A 16,264-nucleotide genomic window follows, 5' to 3' on the forward strand; every position below is an offset into this window, starting at 1 on the left:
TGTGATGGGCAGCCCTTTTTCATGTGTCCCTGTTTTCCACATTGATAGCATGTTCCTTTAAAAAATGATGCTTCCATCACATCTGTAATAAATGGAATGGATTTGTGCTAATTAAATTGTAACTGCTATTAAAGTTATTATTAGAAAAGATCAAGAATTAGTGTTATAAAGCAGATGTACCCCTTTGCAGATGTTACATGTCAAAATTAAGGTACAGGATGTAGTTTAGAAGATAAATGGTGTCTCAAGACCAAAACGGCCTTGAGATGGACCAAAATTAGAATGAATCTAGGCATTGGCCCTAAAGATTAGTAAATATAAGGCTAATTAGTAGACTAACATAACACAACGCTTAGTATGCATGTGCAAACCTGTAAGGTTATCCAAAGGATGAGGAAGAGGAGAAGCCTTTGCCAAAAGACCACCAAAAGAAGGCTGAAGATCCCCTAACAACAAGTGAAGCGTGCACTGTGAAGAAAAGTGACGTAAAGTCAAAAAAATAAGAAATAGGAGGAAACTTACGGCAAACATTAATGGATATGTATAAGCATACAGTGTATAAGTTTAGCTTGAAGTGCTTTGTTTTGTACGTGAGGTGGGGTGAGAAGATCAGTCAGTTTTGCTTATGCCTTAACCATTTATAACCACTGGCCAATTATATTCACATATATATATAGAAATACATATCTGAATATATCTACTAAATTGTACCTTTTTTTGCTAAATTGTATTCTTTTAATAAATTCTATTCTTTTATTATTTTGTATCCAGTTTATTAAAGTATATTATCAATTAATTAGATTTGATTGACTGGAAATTTGAAAGTCATAACACATCTGTGCAATTGAGTCATTGAAAACCTGACTCTATGCTCTTTACAATTTTTATAAATCCCTCTCATTGTTCTTCGAGCATTTTCTCGAACTCTTCAGCTGAAACACTTGCAACATGCGGAGTGCCTATCTTATTGCAGGCCTCTATAATTTCTTCAGTTGTTGGGTATCCAGGCAACACACTGATGGTATGTCTACACTCTGCATTAGCATTTGCAAAGGCAAGGCCTTGAACCAAGTGGGGCTTCACTCTTTCTTCCATCACTTGCTGGTCAATTGCTTATGTGAGGCAATCCACAAAAGTAGTGAAAAGCTCTGAAGGGCCTTGCTTCACTTCTGTGTAGATGCCTTCTGAAGTTCCAGTAGGTTGAATTTGCAGCAGTGTCTTTTCAGCTGCTTCTACAATATCTCAAAGCAATTCTAGAATTGCTATTTGAGTGCTATTTGAGTTTCTGGTTTATGATATGTCACATCTCCTGCCATCTGAGCCACTGTGATGTGGTTCAAGGAGCCACTGTGATTCAAGGAGAGCTTTTCTCCATCTTGAATTCCACAGTATAAAATGTAAATCTGTGAAAATTGTTGAAGCTATGTATTTGCAGTCATATGGTATCATTTCATGGCTGCAAAAAAGACCTTTCAATAACTGTTTGAAATATGGAGAACCAAGTCCTTTTCTTTCCACAGCATCAAATAAATCCTTTAAAAGTGAACGATCCACTGGTTCCCATCTTGGAACATAATTTCTTTTTTCAAGCCTCACTGGCAGCACAATATCCTCAGTATTTCTGAGAGCATCTGCTCTTTTCTTAAAATGTATCTGCATATCACTTTCTCCCCCTTTTCTTTGAAGAAGAGTCCATATAGATTTCTGATTTTGTTCTTATGTAGCTGTTGGTATGATAGGAAAATCCAGTGATTGTGAAACTTGAATAGCAATAGGGTCCATTAAATCATGGAGAACTGGAGGGAATTGTAATCTTTTTGAAGAAGAGACGTAATGTTCTGAGAACCAGCCCTTTGAAGCAGTCTTCTGAAAAGCTGAAATATCAGCTTGAAGTAGAAAATCTTTTATTTGAATCGATGGCAGGAGAATCCCTTCACTAGCAGTAATAGCTACAACGTTATTCCCATCCTCCTGCTGGAGGATGGAGAAAACGATGGAAGCGGCTGTAATTCTATTTGCCCACAAGGAGATGCTGTTGCTCCACAAATTGGCCGTAACTCCGTCCTTAGAGCAGTCTATTTCGAATGCCTCGGATAGATCTTGAAACTGCAATAAAAATTCTGAAAATGTATATCTAGGGAGATAATCCTCTTTAAGAGATTAATCCCTCTTAGGGTGATTGCTGCTGGTGCCAGAAGCTGGGCTGTGAGCAGGAATCGCGATTTCCTTTTCCGTTTCCAGAAAAGCCCCTGCGGGGCTTGCCTTTGCAGCTTTGCCCAGCCCCTTAGCTTTCGCTGCCTGTTTACGGTGGCGCTTTGGTATTGCTCCTAATTTCTCTCCCCTTTGCTCGGGGTCACTCTGCGGTTCGGCCGTTTCACCATAGCCCACCTCTCCTTGTGGCGCCTTCTCTTTGGCAGTCTTTAGTCCTGCCTCTTGGGAGAGCTTCTCAGCCCACCTGATGGGCGGGCTCCTCTTGGTTCGCCTGATGGGCGAATACCCCTGTGTCCCCCTGCTGGGCGGACTCTCCTTCTCCAGCCTGTTCTGACACCACCTCTAGGTGGTCAGATTCGTCCGAGGGCGGGATAGGCTCCCTACCTCACTCTGGCTCCTCTGACCTACACGGAGAGGGCGGGGTAGGGGGCTGTTCTAAAGGCATGGGCTTTTTCTAGCTTTTTCTTCACCCCCGCCCCCGGGGTCTTCATCGGAATGTAAAAATTTCAGAAAGACTCTATGCAATTAATCGTGTCTCCCCTTGCGAGTCTTCATCCTCAAATATTGTAACAAACTTCTCATTCTGCTTTCTGAAGCAATTGCGAAAGTCTCCCAGTGTTCAGCTTTCCCCTGCATTCCTCCCTCCTCCATCGTGTCCTCTGAAGGGATGGGGGCAAGGAGGACCATGCTGCTGGGGAATTTTGGGGCTTCTCGATTTTCCAGAAAAGGCAGTTCAACCTCTTCTCCCTTCCCATCCCCCTGGGAAGACAGTCTTGGAAAATGATACTGATACATAACATTAAAAAGATTATCACTCATCTCTATCATATTTCTGTGCACCCATGTTCTTGGGATATGTAACTTTTAATCTCATTTTTACATTTGCCCATATATATGGTTCAAACAATTGCTCCTCGGTTATGGTGGCATAATTGTCCTTTATCCAGAGCAGTAGCAATTCTAAATCTTTCCTTGGAGTTTTATAGAAATAATTTCCCTGTAATAATTTCTAATATTTCTAAAATTGCCTGTTCTTCCTTAGACATATTCGATCCCATCTCGTAAGGTTGGAACGAGTTTACCAGTTTAGGTGGCCATCTCTGAGGATTACTGATCAGCAGAATCCAGTGTTCCAAGTCCTGGGCCCTTGGAACTCTGGAATTTGATAGCAGATGGGATGTCCAGAACCGGGCACTCTGGTCCAAACAGGAGTTGATGGAGACTATTGTGAATTTTCTCTGCCAATCACATGGAGCGCCTCTTGAAACTTTTGTTTCTTTTTCGATTCTGCTTTACTTCTTCTCACACATGGATTTCAGACTCTCTTCTGAGCTGAGCTCCTTCAGAATACTCCCTCATGGGGAGTTCCGTTTATCTCAGTTCTCCGGGTCAGGAAGAAAACTCCAGAGATTGTTAGGATCTTGTTTCTCGTGTTTATTAGGATGCTATCATGAAACTTGGCAGGTTTTTCCAGACTTAATGCACAAGTTCAAATCACGACAACCTGGCACATTTTGGCTCTGATGGCACAAAATGGCCCCAAACCACGCGGCTGTTTCATCTTGATATCTATTTTTACTCTAACAACTATAGACAAGTGTATTGTTTATACATATTAATAAATAAGTTTTCTATATCTACTTACATAACTAAAACTGTAAGTAACTTTCAACCAATCACTCTTTGTGCTCCTAAAAACTACAGAATCATGAAGAGGGAAGGAGAGCTAAAAACCACACCTTTTTTCCTCCATCTTTACTCCATGTATTAAACACTCTAAAATCTAGATTTTTCAATTCAGTGACATACTAAACATTCTACTACTTTCTATTTAATTTTTTATAAATCCTGGTTTACCCAGGGATATTTGGAAGCCCTTCTGTCAGTGACAAATAGGATTAATACCTTTTTGGAGAATAGGACAAACAGAGAAATGTATCTCCATTTCTGGATTCCTGCACAAAACCTCACACTATTTTACTTAATGTAATTTCTTACTTACTCAAGACATATTCTTACTTATAACTACAGGAACATAAATTTATAATTTTTCTACTCAATGTTTTTGTACCTTTATCATGACATTAACCCAAGCTCTTTCTAAGGCTGCAGATTGAGCCTTTCAGCATCTGTGGAATTTTCCATTTTTCCATTTCCCACATCTCTCCTCTCCCTCTCCACTAAAAAACTCCATTAATGGATTTGTTAATCATCCGTTGCATACACTGAAGCAAACAAGGCAACGTTGTTAGCATTAATATTAAAATTACTAAAATGTGTAGTTCTATTGCATGACACTTTTTTATCCATGCTGTCAAATCCCATTCACTGAACAAATCATCCAGTTTCTCCTTACTTGAGTCAGTGCCTCTCAAAGTATGCATTTATATTATTTTTCATTTGGAATTGGACTTTTAAAGGCATAAATATGCAGACAGTAGCTGGAATTTCAGAGTACCAAGGTATTCCCTCTTTCCTGTGGAAACTAAGGCCACAGATACTCTAGGAAATGCATTTCATGTTTTAAGAGGACTCTCCTAAGCTGCAGATTTCATCTTGAGATAAAAGGAGACCTCAGGCATAGGCTTAACTTTGTCTTAGTTTTCTGTTTTTCATCTCAAATTTCAGGTGATTGGAAGATTTGTGTAATAAAACAAAGAGGATAAGAGGATGCTTTTGTTGCTGAAGGTTAAGCAAGGTTTTGACTCATGAAACATTTATGACCATTTTTTAATTATGGAAGTGAATTATTAGAAGGGCTCAGGAGGGGAATATATCTGCCTCCAAGTGTGGATAAAAGTTTGTGTTTTGTGCTCTTTTTTCCCCTCTTTTATTTCACACAGATTTCAGGGAATTTCTTTGAGACAGTGATTTCTGTGTGTCTTTTTAATGCACCCTCAGCGCTGAAACTTGACATTTGAATAAAATGCTTGTTTATAGCAAGTGTTGTTGGAAGTCAATGTATGTGAAAAAGTGGAGGTTTCTATATAATTGTGAGAAGAGTCTATAAGGTCCTGTTTTGGTGTAGCAACTATCTCAATTACTGCTCAGGCAAAGGCTGCCTTCCAGTTCTGTGTGTCAAGCCACAGCCCCAGGGAGCTGTGTCCGGCCATTCCCTGTGCAGCCTTCTTGTCTTCCTGGGGCTTCCCCTGAAGTTCTGCTGTGTCCTCACTCAGCCATGGGGAGAGGTGGTCATCCCTCTGCAGGGCAGGACTTAGGACACCTCTGCACACCTGTAACATGCCCTTCAGAGAGAGCCTCTCTCCCCATATACAGAGGATCGGCTGAGACTTTCCACATGCTGGCAGAGCTCAAACCATGGCGCTCATTGTTTCATCTGTGGAGATGACCAAAGGAGAAGGAGGGTCAAAGGTAATGAACAGAACAGGAGAACAGATACTGTTATAAGCATCTATAAGGATCCTATAAGGAGATGCCTTATAGCACCTTGGCCATTTCATTGGGCACGCACCTACAAGATGTGCAAGTTACCCAGGGAGGGATGTCTGGATTTCTGACATGATCTGGCTAAGGATACTCAAGGCATCTGAACTCCTTTTCCAGAGCTTCACTGTTTTAATCAAACCAGTAATTTCTAATTCAGCTGCAAAAGGAGTTAATTGCAAAAAAAAATATTAAAAATCTGTTAATCTTACTTAGGCTGTTGGGTTTTGAAATATTAGATACTATTATTTTTTTTCAGTGAATTGTAAAATGTTCTGCTAAAAGATTTTGTGAGAAAAAAACACAGAGAGTTAATGACTTCTCTTTCTGGCTTTGTCTGTAATAGCGAGGAGAATTTTATTTTATATGAGCCCTCTTGGCTAAAGAACGACTCTTTTTATAGTTTGTATTGCAAATATACAAGCCTTAATTCCAGGTTCTCAGAAAGCCAGTAAACTTCCTTAGGAGCATGCTGTAATTTGTCTGCTCCCAGAGTACTCTGGCTCAGATCCTGACAAAATAATTATTAGAACAGTCTCTCTACAAACAAAAAGGAAGGGAGCAAAACTTCTCATCTGCTCTTTAGTCTGTTGAGAGCTGTCATGAGGTAGCAGAGAGGAAGATGCAACAATCACCTACTAAGTTCAGGCAACTGAAAGAGATCCATGTGGAAACAGCAAATAATGTTGACCTCTTTCTACTCTGCATATTGTAACTTTTATTCTTTCCCAAGATTTCATGTGATTAAATTGCAACAAAGTAGGGCTACTGCTATTGATTAAATTCAGCCATGAGCTAGGTGCTGGCTTACACCAAAAACACTTTTATGGAACCAGACTTGAAATAACACAAACAACAGAATAATCTTTTCACCGAGCTGGTGTTTACTAAAACGCCACTTCAAATTTTTAAAGGCAGAAAGAGATTGAATCCCTTCACCAACTTGCAACCTGAACTGCACTGACATGTATGAAGTGAGTATTAAAAATAAAATTATTTTTAAAAGCTCATTTCAAAGAATGAAAAGAAATCCCTCCCATGGCATTGGATTGCACTCCAGCCAGGAGAACACATGTCCCTTCTGAAGAGAGCATGTGCACTGTAAATAGGCTCGCATTGGCATCCCAAGAAATGCCAGATGCTTTTATGAGCAAAATTTTCACAAGTAATAGTTACTTGGATACGTACCAAGATTAGGTTGTCCAGTTTGAGGTACATCAGGGCAGGCTGAATTTTGACCTTGCCCCTTTCAAAGCCAGGAATTACCAATCAAAACTGAGTCCCTCACACTTCTTCAGTTTTACCTCTAATTTGTGAGTGGCAGCTTAATGAGTGTTCTTCCTTTGGTCTCCTTTGGAAATTCATTGTCTGTAGTTTAGGTGAAAAAATTAACTTGTATTTCAGGCTCTAGCTTTTGTCCTTCCAGACCTTTCTAACATGTGGTTTGCCTCTCACTGTGTGGTGCATCATAATTTCCTCTGGATTCATGGACAGGAAAATGCGCCTAAGCAGTGGATGGAATTATTTAATAAAAAACACAGGATTAGGCACCTAATGCAGACCTCACAAATGCCTTCTGGAAGTCAGACCTGGAAAGGTGAGGTCACTTCCCAAAGGCAACTGCATTGGCCTTGCATGGGAAATGGGAAATGAAGAGAGAGATGAAGTTTCACCATTTAATCTGAAATGTGCATTTAATATTTAATCTGTAGCCCAAGGTTCCCTTAAGGCTGCAGTCCCATCACGGACTCTTGCTGGGCTGAGGAGAATCCAGGGACCTGGGGGCCTTCCTCTTTTGGGCACACCAGGTCACCCGTCAGTCCCTGCCCTACTGGGAGCAGAAGGGCTGCAGCTGCTACCCTGTGAAGAGTGACCAGCCACTGCTGGCTGCTCCGGCTCCTTCTGTGGCTGGTCCTGCTCTGTGGGGTTGGGCACAGGTGGGGGGTGGCTGGGAACTCCATGGTGAGTGACCTCTGAGGTACCAGTTTCTTCCTCCACATTGGAGCCACTGATAGGAGTGCTCTCCTGGGAGCTGCTGGAGCTGAAACTGCTGGACTTGGATCTGCTGGAGCTGGTGCTCTCTGCTTGACTGTTGTCCTCATCCCCAGCAGTATGGGAATGCAGAAGCCTCTGGGCCTCCTCACTGCACTGGGCTGCAACAACCTCAATGAGGCCATGGATCAGCGGTGCTGTGTGCCCCTCAAGGGAAACCAGCAGCCTCTGGGCCAAGGCCTCTGCATCCAGACCACAGCTGCAGAGGTAGTGCAGGATGCAGCTCTCTGCAGCCTCAACCAGCCACCACCGGCCCCGGCATATTCGCTCCAGCCTCTCACAGAGCCAGGGCCGCACAGCCTCCAGGAGATGCTGGTTTTGTTGGAATAGTCCAGCCCACTCCTCAGGCAGGAGGCCACTCACACGCTCTGGCCCTGCAGGCCCCTGCTCATCTGGGGGCAGTGTTCCCTGTGGAGAAGATGGAGGGGACACCTCAGGGCCATGGATGCTGTTTTCTTCCACGTGACTGGGAGTTCTCCCTGCCATGCTATGGGCTTCGGGTGACTCTGCAGGGGTGGTGATGACCAACTCTACGTAGTCCCATTCATCCTGCTCAGAAAACCTGATGGTCTCTATCGGTGTCCTGCAGAGTGGGCATGAGGGATTTCTGTGTGTCCACCGCAGGATGCAGCCCAGGCAGAATTGGTGGTGACAGGGCAGAGCAGAAGCCACGTCTTTCCAGGAGTCCTGGCAGATGGGACAGTTGCTGTCTCTCTCTGTGGCCATTTCTGTCTCAAGCCAGACTGGCCCAGGTTCTGCTGACATCCAGGTATAAGCAGTGAGATGTCTCAATAAATCCCCTGGAGATGTCACAATCTGACACTCAGTCATGTTACCATCCATGAGTCAGTGAAATCACAATGAGATGTCCACCTCTGCAGACACACAGCATCAGGAGAAAATGAAAATACAGATTTCTTCTTTCAGTCTCTACACCTTCATGTTGCTCTACCTGAGCCACCAGCATCACATGTCCTTGGCTCTGTGTCTCATCCACACTCCTGACACCTTGCCAAGGTTTCCTGGGAGGTGGTGGTGCCACTCTGGAAGGGTAGATCTGTCTTTTCTCACTGTGCTCCCAAATCCACTCATCTGCAGTGTGGAGGGAGCTGTAAATCTGTGCAGCCAGGCTCCCAGCAGGGCCCTCTCTGCCTTCCTGATTTGTGGGGTTTTCCCACAGCTCATGGGAACTGACCAAGTGAGTGACAACTGGAAGCCTGGCTTGGGGGGGAGGGAATGTTTTAAGCAACAGGAGAGGTTCTCTACTTCTCCATTACAATTTTCTCTCACATCTTCTCGGGAGAAAGCCCTGGGCACATCACAGCAGTCTGAACAACCCCACCCTCCTCAGCTCTAAGTACCTGATTTCCGCCCGTGCTGGCCAAGCATGTTCTTTTGAGCTGAAAATTCCACATCAGAGCTCCTGCTACTCTGGAGAAGGAGCTTATTATCTCAGGTTCTGCAGCACTGATGGTCAGTCTGAACATTGCCTCTACTCCTTCTCTGCACTGACCCCACACAGTGCCAACGGCAGCACTGAAAGTGTCACCTGGCCTATCCTGGATCATTCTCATTCCTAAGGGCAGGAACTTTTAAGGATCCCTAAAGAGTTCTGGCTCTTTAGGTGAGAAAAATAAATTAAAAATACCCTACAATTTGTCTCCTTGTCAGGGAATTGTCTGAGCATCCTTGGAGATGAGGATCTTGACTGCCAGACCCTGGGTTATCCTGTCCAGCCACCTGTTGTTTACAAGCAGGATGGGATGCATTTGGCTGGGGAAATTTGCATTTCCAGTGAGATACTATTTACTGAACCCTGTAACCCTTCTTCTGCTTTTGTTTGTCAGATTTGCATCTACATCAGGTGAGGCTATTCCTTTTCAGCTTTCCTCCTCTATGTGTGATTCTTCACAAATTTGAAAATTCAGTTTGTAGAAAATTTTTAAGCATAGATCGGGTTGGAATAGAATCAGATGTCAAAGACCTCTAAGACTATCAAGTCCAAGCACTAACCCAACAGTGCTAAGCCCATGACCAAAACACATTCCCAAATGCCATGCTTACACATCTATAAATCATTCTAGGGATGGTGACTCTACCTCTGCCCTGGGCAGCCTGTGACAGGGTGAAGAAATTTTCCTGCTTTTTCTCTGGTGTTGGGAGGACATAATAGCACTGAATGTAAAGGAAATTTCTCAGTGGGGACAGGAATTAAAACAGCACTTGCATTTCAGGATATGTCGATTGTATACTTTATTATTCATACTGGTAAAAGAGCCCCTGAATTTCAAAATTTTAATAATTCAAAAGGAACAACTGTGTCACACATTTCTCGTTCTTCCATATATAACTGAATTTAGGAGGAATCTTTTCTTTTAGTGTCATGATTAAGAAACCTGTTTCCTCTCTGGGTCTTCAAAACACTAACCAGCTTGTCAGTCGTGTTTTTGTGCTTCAGTGTCTGGGCTTAGCTCTTAAAAATCAGAGATTTTTGTTCAGTACACATTTGCTTTATGCCTTGTTTTCCCATGCTGAATTCCTGATGAATCCTGATGAATTATGGAGCTTAGGAAACAGAGAAGTAGGGGATAATTACAGGGAATTTAGTTTAGCTTGGCAAGCCATGTTTCAGCTCCACTATTTCAGTGACTGGGAATCTCAGAGCTACACTTAGTTTTACCTGGTGAATTTTTTACCAGAGATATTTTTCTATGATGCCAAAATGCTGCTTGAAGAGTAAAGCCCTTTCCTATCCACCCATACATTCATGACCAAGAGAAAACATATGCTGTCTTCACATAAGGGAATTGGTCTGGGTTTGTAATTCCTGATACCCCTAATATGTTTGACTGGTTTGGGATTTTAGATACTTAAGTGCAATGACAAGTTGAGACTGTAGTTATGAGGAACTCAAATTATTGAAGATCTCCCCAGGATGACAATCAACCAGAATGACATACGTAAATTTGGGTAATGGAAATTAGATAAAACCCTGAAAAATTAGCAGAGTGATGATGCTGTCAAAGGTTTGATGGTCAGGTTTTATTTCTTTTGATTGGGAATTCCATGTGTAGATTTTGGAGTAATCGAGACCAGCAGGGCTGAGTGCTGTTCACACAAAAAGCCTGTGCAGAAGGATTGCAATTTGTAAGGACTTGGAGAATGATCTCAATGGTGGTGTGCAAAGTAGTGGGTTCTATAAGCAACTAAACGAGTCTCATACAGGTGGAGACCTGCTGCACACAAGTTAATTGTTTCTTTTTTTGCCCTCAATGACATCCTTTAATAACCTAAAATTTTGGATACTTTAATGTGTATAGATGTACAAAACACTCGCTCGTGGTGAGAGACTTCTCCAGGGTCAAGCTGTTCAGGTGTAAGCAATTTATTATATGGGTAGAGCGAGGAAGAGACCCCTATCCACTGCCAGCTGCAGCATACACATAGTCAGGGAGGGAAAGAGAGTGGAGTGGGGAGAGAGACAGTTTAAGAGCCAGGGGAGAGAGCTTAAAGAGAGAGGGGAGAACAAGAGTAAGAGTAAGAGTAAGAGTAAGAGTAAGAGTAAGAGTAAGAGAACAGGGTGAACAAGAGAAAGAGAGCTTAAGAGAGAGAAGGGGGAACAAGAGAGTGAGGTTCTTGTTACAATACATTATATCCTTTTCTATAGTGAATATTCTAATTCCCAGTAACCAATCACTGAGACACATCCACCAAAGAATTTCCATATAGCCTATAAGAACTACTACATTACCATGAAGTGTTACATTTCAAACTCTAAAAACTTTACAAATTCTTGCTGCTTGACCTTTGTATTCTCTATAAGCAGAAGGACATTGTTTCACCAACAGGGATTCTCCTTTAGCTGGCTAAGCTATTGTTCTTTGGTTGTATGGTAACTAGTACTCAACATCTTATGACTCAAAGTTAGCTTTCATTTCTATTTTGATTCTAGGCTTCATATTTTCAGAATCTTTTGCTAAACAGTCACATTCATAAGGTTTCCCTGTTTCATCCTCCCCAGTAATATGTGTCCCAGATCTGCTTGTGGAACATTAAGATATTCTGAATAAAAAACATGAAATGGCCTGCTGTTAAAAACAAAGGCCTTCTTGTTCCTGATCAAAACATTTGTTTCTTTCATGTATGTTTTTATTTATTATTAGAATAATACAAACATTGCTTTTATATTGTCTTTTTCTTTTCCTAAGACACCTTAACCATATTCAATCACATCAAAATATAGGAATATATACCTGCTGCTCTTTCTTCCTTTCCTATTTAATCAAATCTTCACCAATAATATGCTAACTGTAGAATTCCAGAGTAAGAGTATGGTTTAGTCCTTGGTAAGTGCCAGCTTTTTCAAGATGCGTAAGAGAAATTCACAGGATCTCCTTCGGCTTTGCTGAAAAAAGTGCCAAAATCCCAAAATATCATAGATAGCACATAACCATAGTTTCAATAATAGCTAAAATATTTAAAATATTTCTGAGTTTAAATGAAATTTAGAAGTTATTTTCTGTTAAAAAACTGCAAATAAGAGATGAAAAGAAACTTTTCAGTATTTTGAAGGCTACTCATAGTCACTTCAAAAAAATATTTAGTAAGAAAGCTTGACTGCATAAAATTAAAATAAAATGTTCCCTCCACTGTCATAAAAATAATATTCTAGACAGTTTCTGCTCCTCTAAAAGGGCTACAAAATTTTCTTAAATTTTCTTCACTAAGTCTGAAATTTTAGACCAGAAAATTATCAGAAGCTACTGCCTGCTTCTGAATATAGTTTGCTGATCTAAAATTGCACTGATTGGAAAAGGTGCTGTAGAAATTGATGCTGTTCTGATTAAATGCAAAGTTTACATATTTCAAGGCATTAAGCTTTAAATTAAGTCTTTCAGACAAAGACAGCAATGAACTTGGAAATTATCCTCCTGAGTCTATTTTCAGTCCCAGTTAGAAAATAAATGAAAAATGTTTAGAGTAAAACACTTCAATATGACAAATTTGGAAGCTTTTTGATAATTCATGCTTGTGTATAAGCATACATGCTCAAATTTCTTTGTTTGTTTCAGAGCTTTCTAGTTCTCCAGGGGAGCTTGAGTGCTTTTGAAATGCTGATGGCTCAGTTTTAATCCTGCTGTTGAGCACAGTGTGAAGGTGATCTGAGTACAGCCACTGGAGATCACAGCACCCAATAGGTTTGTCCCTGTCCCAGGGTGACCAAAGACACTCCCACAGGTTGTGCAGGTTGATACAAATGCATCCCTAAATGTCCAAAGAAGTGCAGCATTTCCCATGTCTTGGTAACCCTTTACCATTGTAGGTCTTACAGAACTTTGCAGATTGAGGGTTTATAACTTTATGGCTCCGGGAGTTGTACACTTCTAAAATCTGTTTCTAAAACAATTGCTCTTTCTGCTTCTACAAGTGCCAGAGGGAAGTAAAGCTTTTGAACACCAGAAAAACACAGAATTTTTTTTATTGCCTGGTATTTTACTGGAAATCCTAAATTTGGTAGGAGCAACTTGAATTACTGAGTGACTTGAGGCTCCTTCAGTAGGTTTTCCACAGGATTGCCTGTAACACCTGTAAGTACAGGAGATTGGTTTCATCAATGCAGGCTTCATTGTTTCTGTGTGAGTCCTATACAGCAGAATACAAATGAATTCTACATTTTCTTTATATTGCACACTCTGAGAGTAAGGTAAAAAAAGAGCACTTAAGCATAATTTTTGAAAGACCATAAGATTAAATGTATTAAATTCATTTATTTTCATTTAATGAAACTGAACCCACTTTGGGAATATGAATGCCAGGGAGATTGGCCACTGCAAAAAGCCACTTACAGCATTTATTGTTAAACCTCAAATTGTTATGCACTACTCCGCCAAACTGAATGGCAGAATGGGCAGGTGTTCCAGGACCTCTGTTCTGCAGAGTTGTTTCAGAGTTGCCTCTCACCACCATACCACAGTCTGAGCTGCTGAAAAGAGAAGGCAGTGCTGATGAAACTCTGTTATTGCTGGTCAGAGATCAGAAGAAGGAGCAAGGTGTTATGGTTTTGCCTTGGGCAGGGTTTCTTTGCCTCTTTCCAATACCCATTTGTGTGTTTTTCCTCCAAATGCTAAGCACTCCTGGGAATGTTCCCTAACACTGGGAATGCTCACTTTACCTGTCAGGACAGGAGCCAGGCAGAAAGCTGAAAAGGAGCTGTCTGGAGCTCATCCCTTTTGTTAGAAAGTGAATGTTTACTTTAGGATAGGTTGAACATATACCTAGATAGGTTTTTATTAGTGCATGGACCTACCACTGCTCTTAGTAAAGCACATGGTTTTCCACAGATAAAAGAAAAGGAATAAAAGCTCTCCATTGCCTTTGTACCACTTTGTATCAGCCAGAAAGACCTGGCCTTTGCACCTTGGGAATTGGGCAGAACTCTGAGGATAAAGTGCTTTGCTAGAGGTCTCTAAGACAGTTTGATTTAAGTGACATGGCTTAGCTGAGCTCACTGTGTTTGGAGGCCTGGGGAGTTCTTGAACATAGTTTAAAAATACCTGCAGTGACACTGAGTACAACATCTGCCAGGCTGGAAAGACAAATACGTGTAAGACAACTGGGAAGATGTACAGAAGGACATGATTGCCTTTTTTCATACACCTTCAGATTGTCATAAAAGAAGGCAAATCCTTACTATTATTATGGCAGTTTCTGGAGTCCTGGAATAGGATGAGAATTTGGAGTTATCTTGTAGAAGTAATCTTTGTGCACCTGCACACAGAATTATTGGGGTGGAGGTGAGCAGATGAGGAGACTGAAAAGAAAGTGGTGACTAGGACGTACTCAAGATCATGGGGAAAGTCAGTTGCAGAATTCTTCCTACACCTAATATGAGAGTTTTCCACTTTGCTGGAGGGTTCTGTTATAAATGAGTAGCCAATTTGATTAATAAAAAAAGAATTTATTAAAAAATACAATCATAAAAAGAAACTATAAGCAAAAATCAGTTTCATGCTGCAACGGGTGAACAGCATTGGGTGAGATAGTGAGGGGCTTGCTAGCACCACTTCACCATGCTTCACTGTTGTAATGCATTTAGAAAGAATGGTGTGACCCAAAGAATGCACCCCCGAAAATGTAGAATGTAAGCTTCTTTGCCTTATCTCTTTCTCCCCAGTTCCCCTTATTGGCTGTGTGAAAGTAAACCATCCTCTTCCCCCTGCCTTCAAAAAGAGGCACTTATCAATATTCTTCCTCTTTTCCTCCTGCTCTCCTTCTCCATGGGATCCCAAGAAATAAAGCTGCACTTCCATCTCAGCAAGGGAAAGGGCCTTGGTTTAGTTTCTCTGTTCAAGGCTACAGTATCTCCTCTGCTTCCCTGGCTACTGGAAGGAGAACGGTAGCTATAAGAGAGGCAGAAGATATACACTTATAGCAATTGGTGCCCCGGTGAGAGGAGCGTGAAACTCCCCACAAGAGACTGGAATTCTATATATTGGGGTTCAGATAAGTCTGTCGAGGGTGTCAGGAAAATTAATCCACAAACACCAGAGGTTTATGTCCAAAAAGGAGACAGAGGAGTCCTTTTACTTTATTCGAATAAAGGGAGAGGCCATGGGGCATTCCCCTGGGGTCTCTCAAATTTTTGGGGGGCGCAGCCTCCTTTTTATCCTAATTCCCGGCCGCTTGTCCCTTCTCCCTTTCCCCATAGGCTGAGGTACTTGAGAGGTACAGGCTTCCCGGAATGCCTGATACCTGGGGTACCTTCCCCCCCCACCCCCAATGCATAATCCCTTCTTAACTTTTATGGAATTCATAGTGTTCTTTCAGTGCCTCTTTGATCTTCTACTGGAATCCATCCCATTGTTTCTGTCGTCTCTCACTGATAGCTACATCTTATCAACTGACCCACAGCTTGTTTGTAAAGACAAGCTCATCATTCCTCTCAATCCCTCCTCTTTTAATTTCTGTTAATAATTGTCTTTACAAACCTTAGTTATCATTGACCTAATTTCTTGTTCTTGGGTCTTTTTTGGCTTTGCAATTATTTGCAGTGGCATTACTTTCTGCCCTTTTGTAGCCATCTCTGGATCAGTAGGCACGGCTACTACCTGCATTCTTTTGATCACATGTTGAATGAGTTGTATTAAGCAAGGGATCATGCATGGTAAAAAGATTAGAGTTGCTACAACACATGAGAGGAAAAAAAGCATTTGTTTGACCCATAGGCCACCAGGTAACCATGAAAACATGTCCCATTCCCATCTTTTCCATGTTTGGACCGGTACATGGGCTAACTTTCTTATTCCTTTTGTTATTTGTTTTACCACTTTTCCATTGTCATCTATTTGCAAACAGCAGTTTGAGTCATTAAATTTTCCACACACCCCCCCTTCTTCTGCTAATAAATAGTCTAATACCATCCGATGTTGAAATATTGCATTTCTCATCTGAGTAGACTGATCAGCAAGAAGGTCAAGAGCTGTAGCTGTCTGGTTGATTATTATTTCAAAGACAGCTTGCAACCTAATTATCCGATTTAGATTATAAATGGGTTCTC

General features: G+C 41.5%; 1 protein-coding gene and 1 long non-coding RNA gene across 2 annotated transcripts; one reads left to right on the forward strand and one right to left on the reverse strand.

Moving 5' to 3' along the window:
• Window positions 1-7,330: 7,330 nt before the first annotated feature.
• Window positions 7,331-8,499, reverse strand: LOC147648110 (uncharacterized). The gene has a single exon (XM_086867717.1). It carries the CDS (start codon window positions 8,470-8,472, stop codon window positions 7,465-7,467), a length of 1,008 nt encoding a protein of 335 aa, XP_086723843.1. The 5' UTR covers window positions 8,473-8,499; the 3' UTR covers window positions 7,331-7,464.
• A 65-nt stretch (window positions 8,500-8,564) lies between these two features.
• Window positions 8,565-14,644, forward strand: LOC147648111 (uncharacterized). Its single transcript, XR_015280771.1, has 2 exons — window positions 8,565-8,905; window positions 9,379-14,644. It is a non-coding gene; the product is annotated as an uncharacterized LOC147648111 (long non-coding RNA).
• The last annotated feature ends 1,620 nt before the right edge of the window (window positions 14,645-16,264 follow it).

Source organism: Cyanistes caeruleus, chromosome Z (assembly GCF_971803275.1).
Source record: "Cyanistes caeruleus chromosome Z, bCyaCae1.hap1.1, whole genome shotgun sequence".
Classification (NCBI taxonomy): domain Eukaryota; kingdom Metazoa; phylum Chordata; class Aves; order Passeriformes; family Paridae; genus Cyanistes; species Cyanistes caeruleus.

Coding starts and splice junctions, on each gene's coding strand:
- LOC147648110 (XM_086867717.1), bottom strand. CDS start 8,472: ATGTCAGCAGAACCTGGGCCAGTCTGGCTTGAGACAGAAATGGCCACA.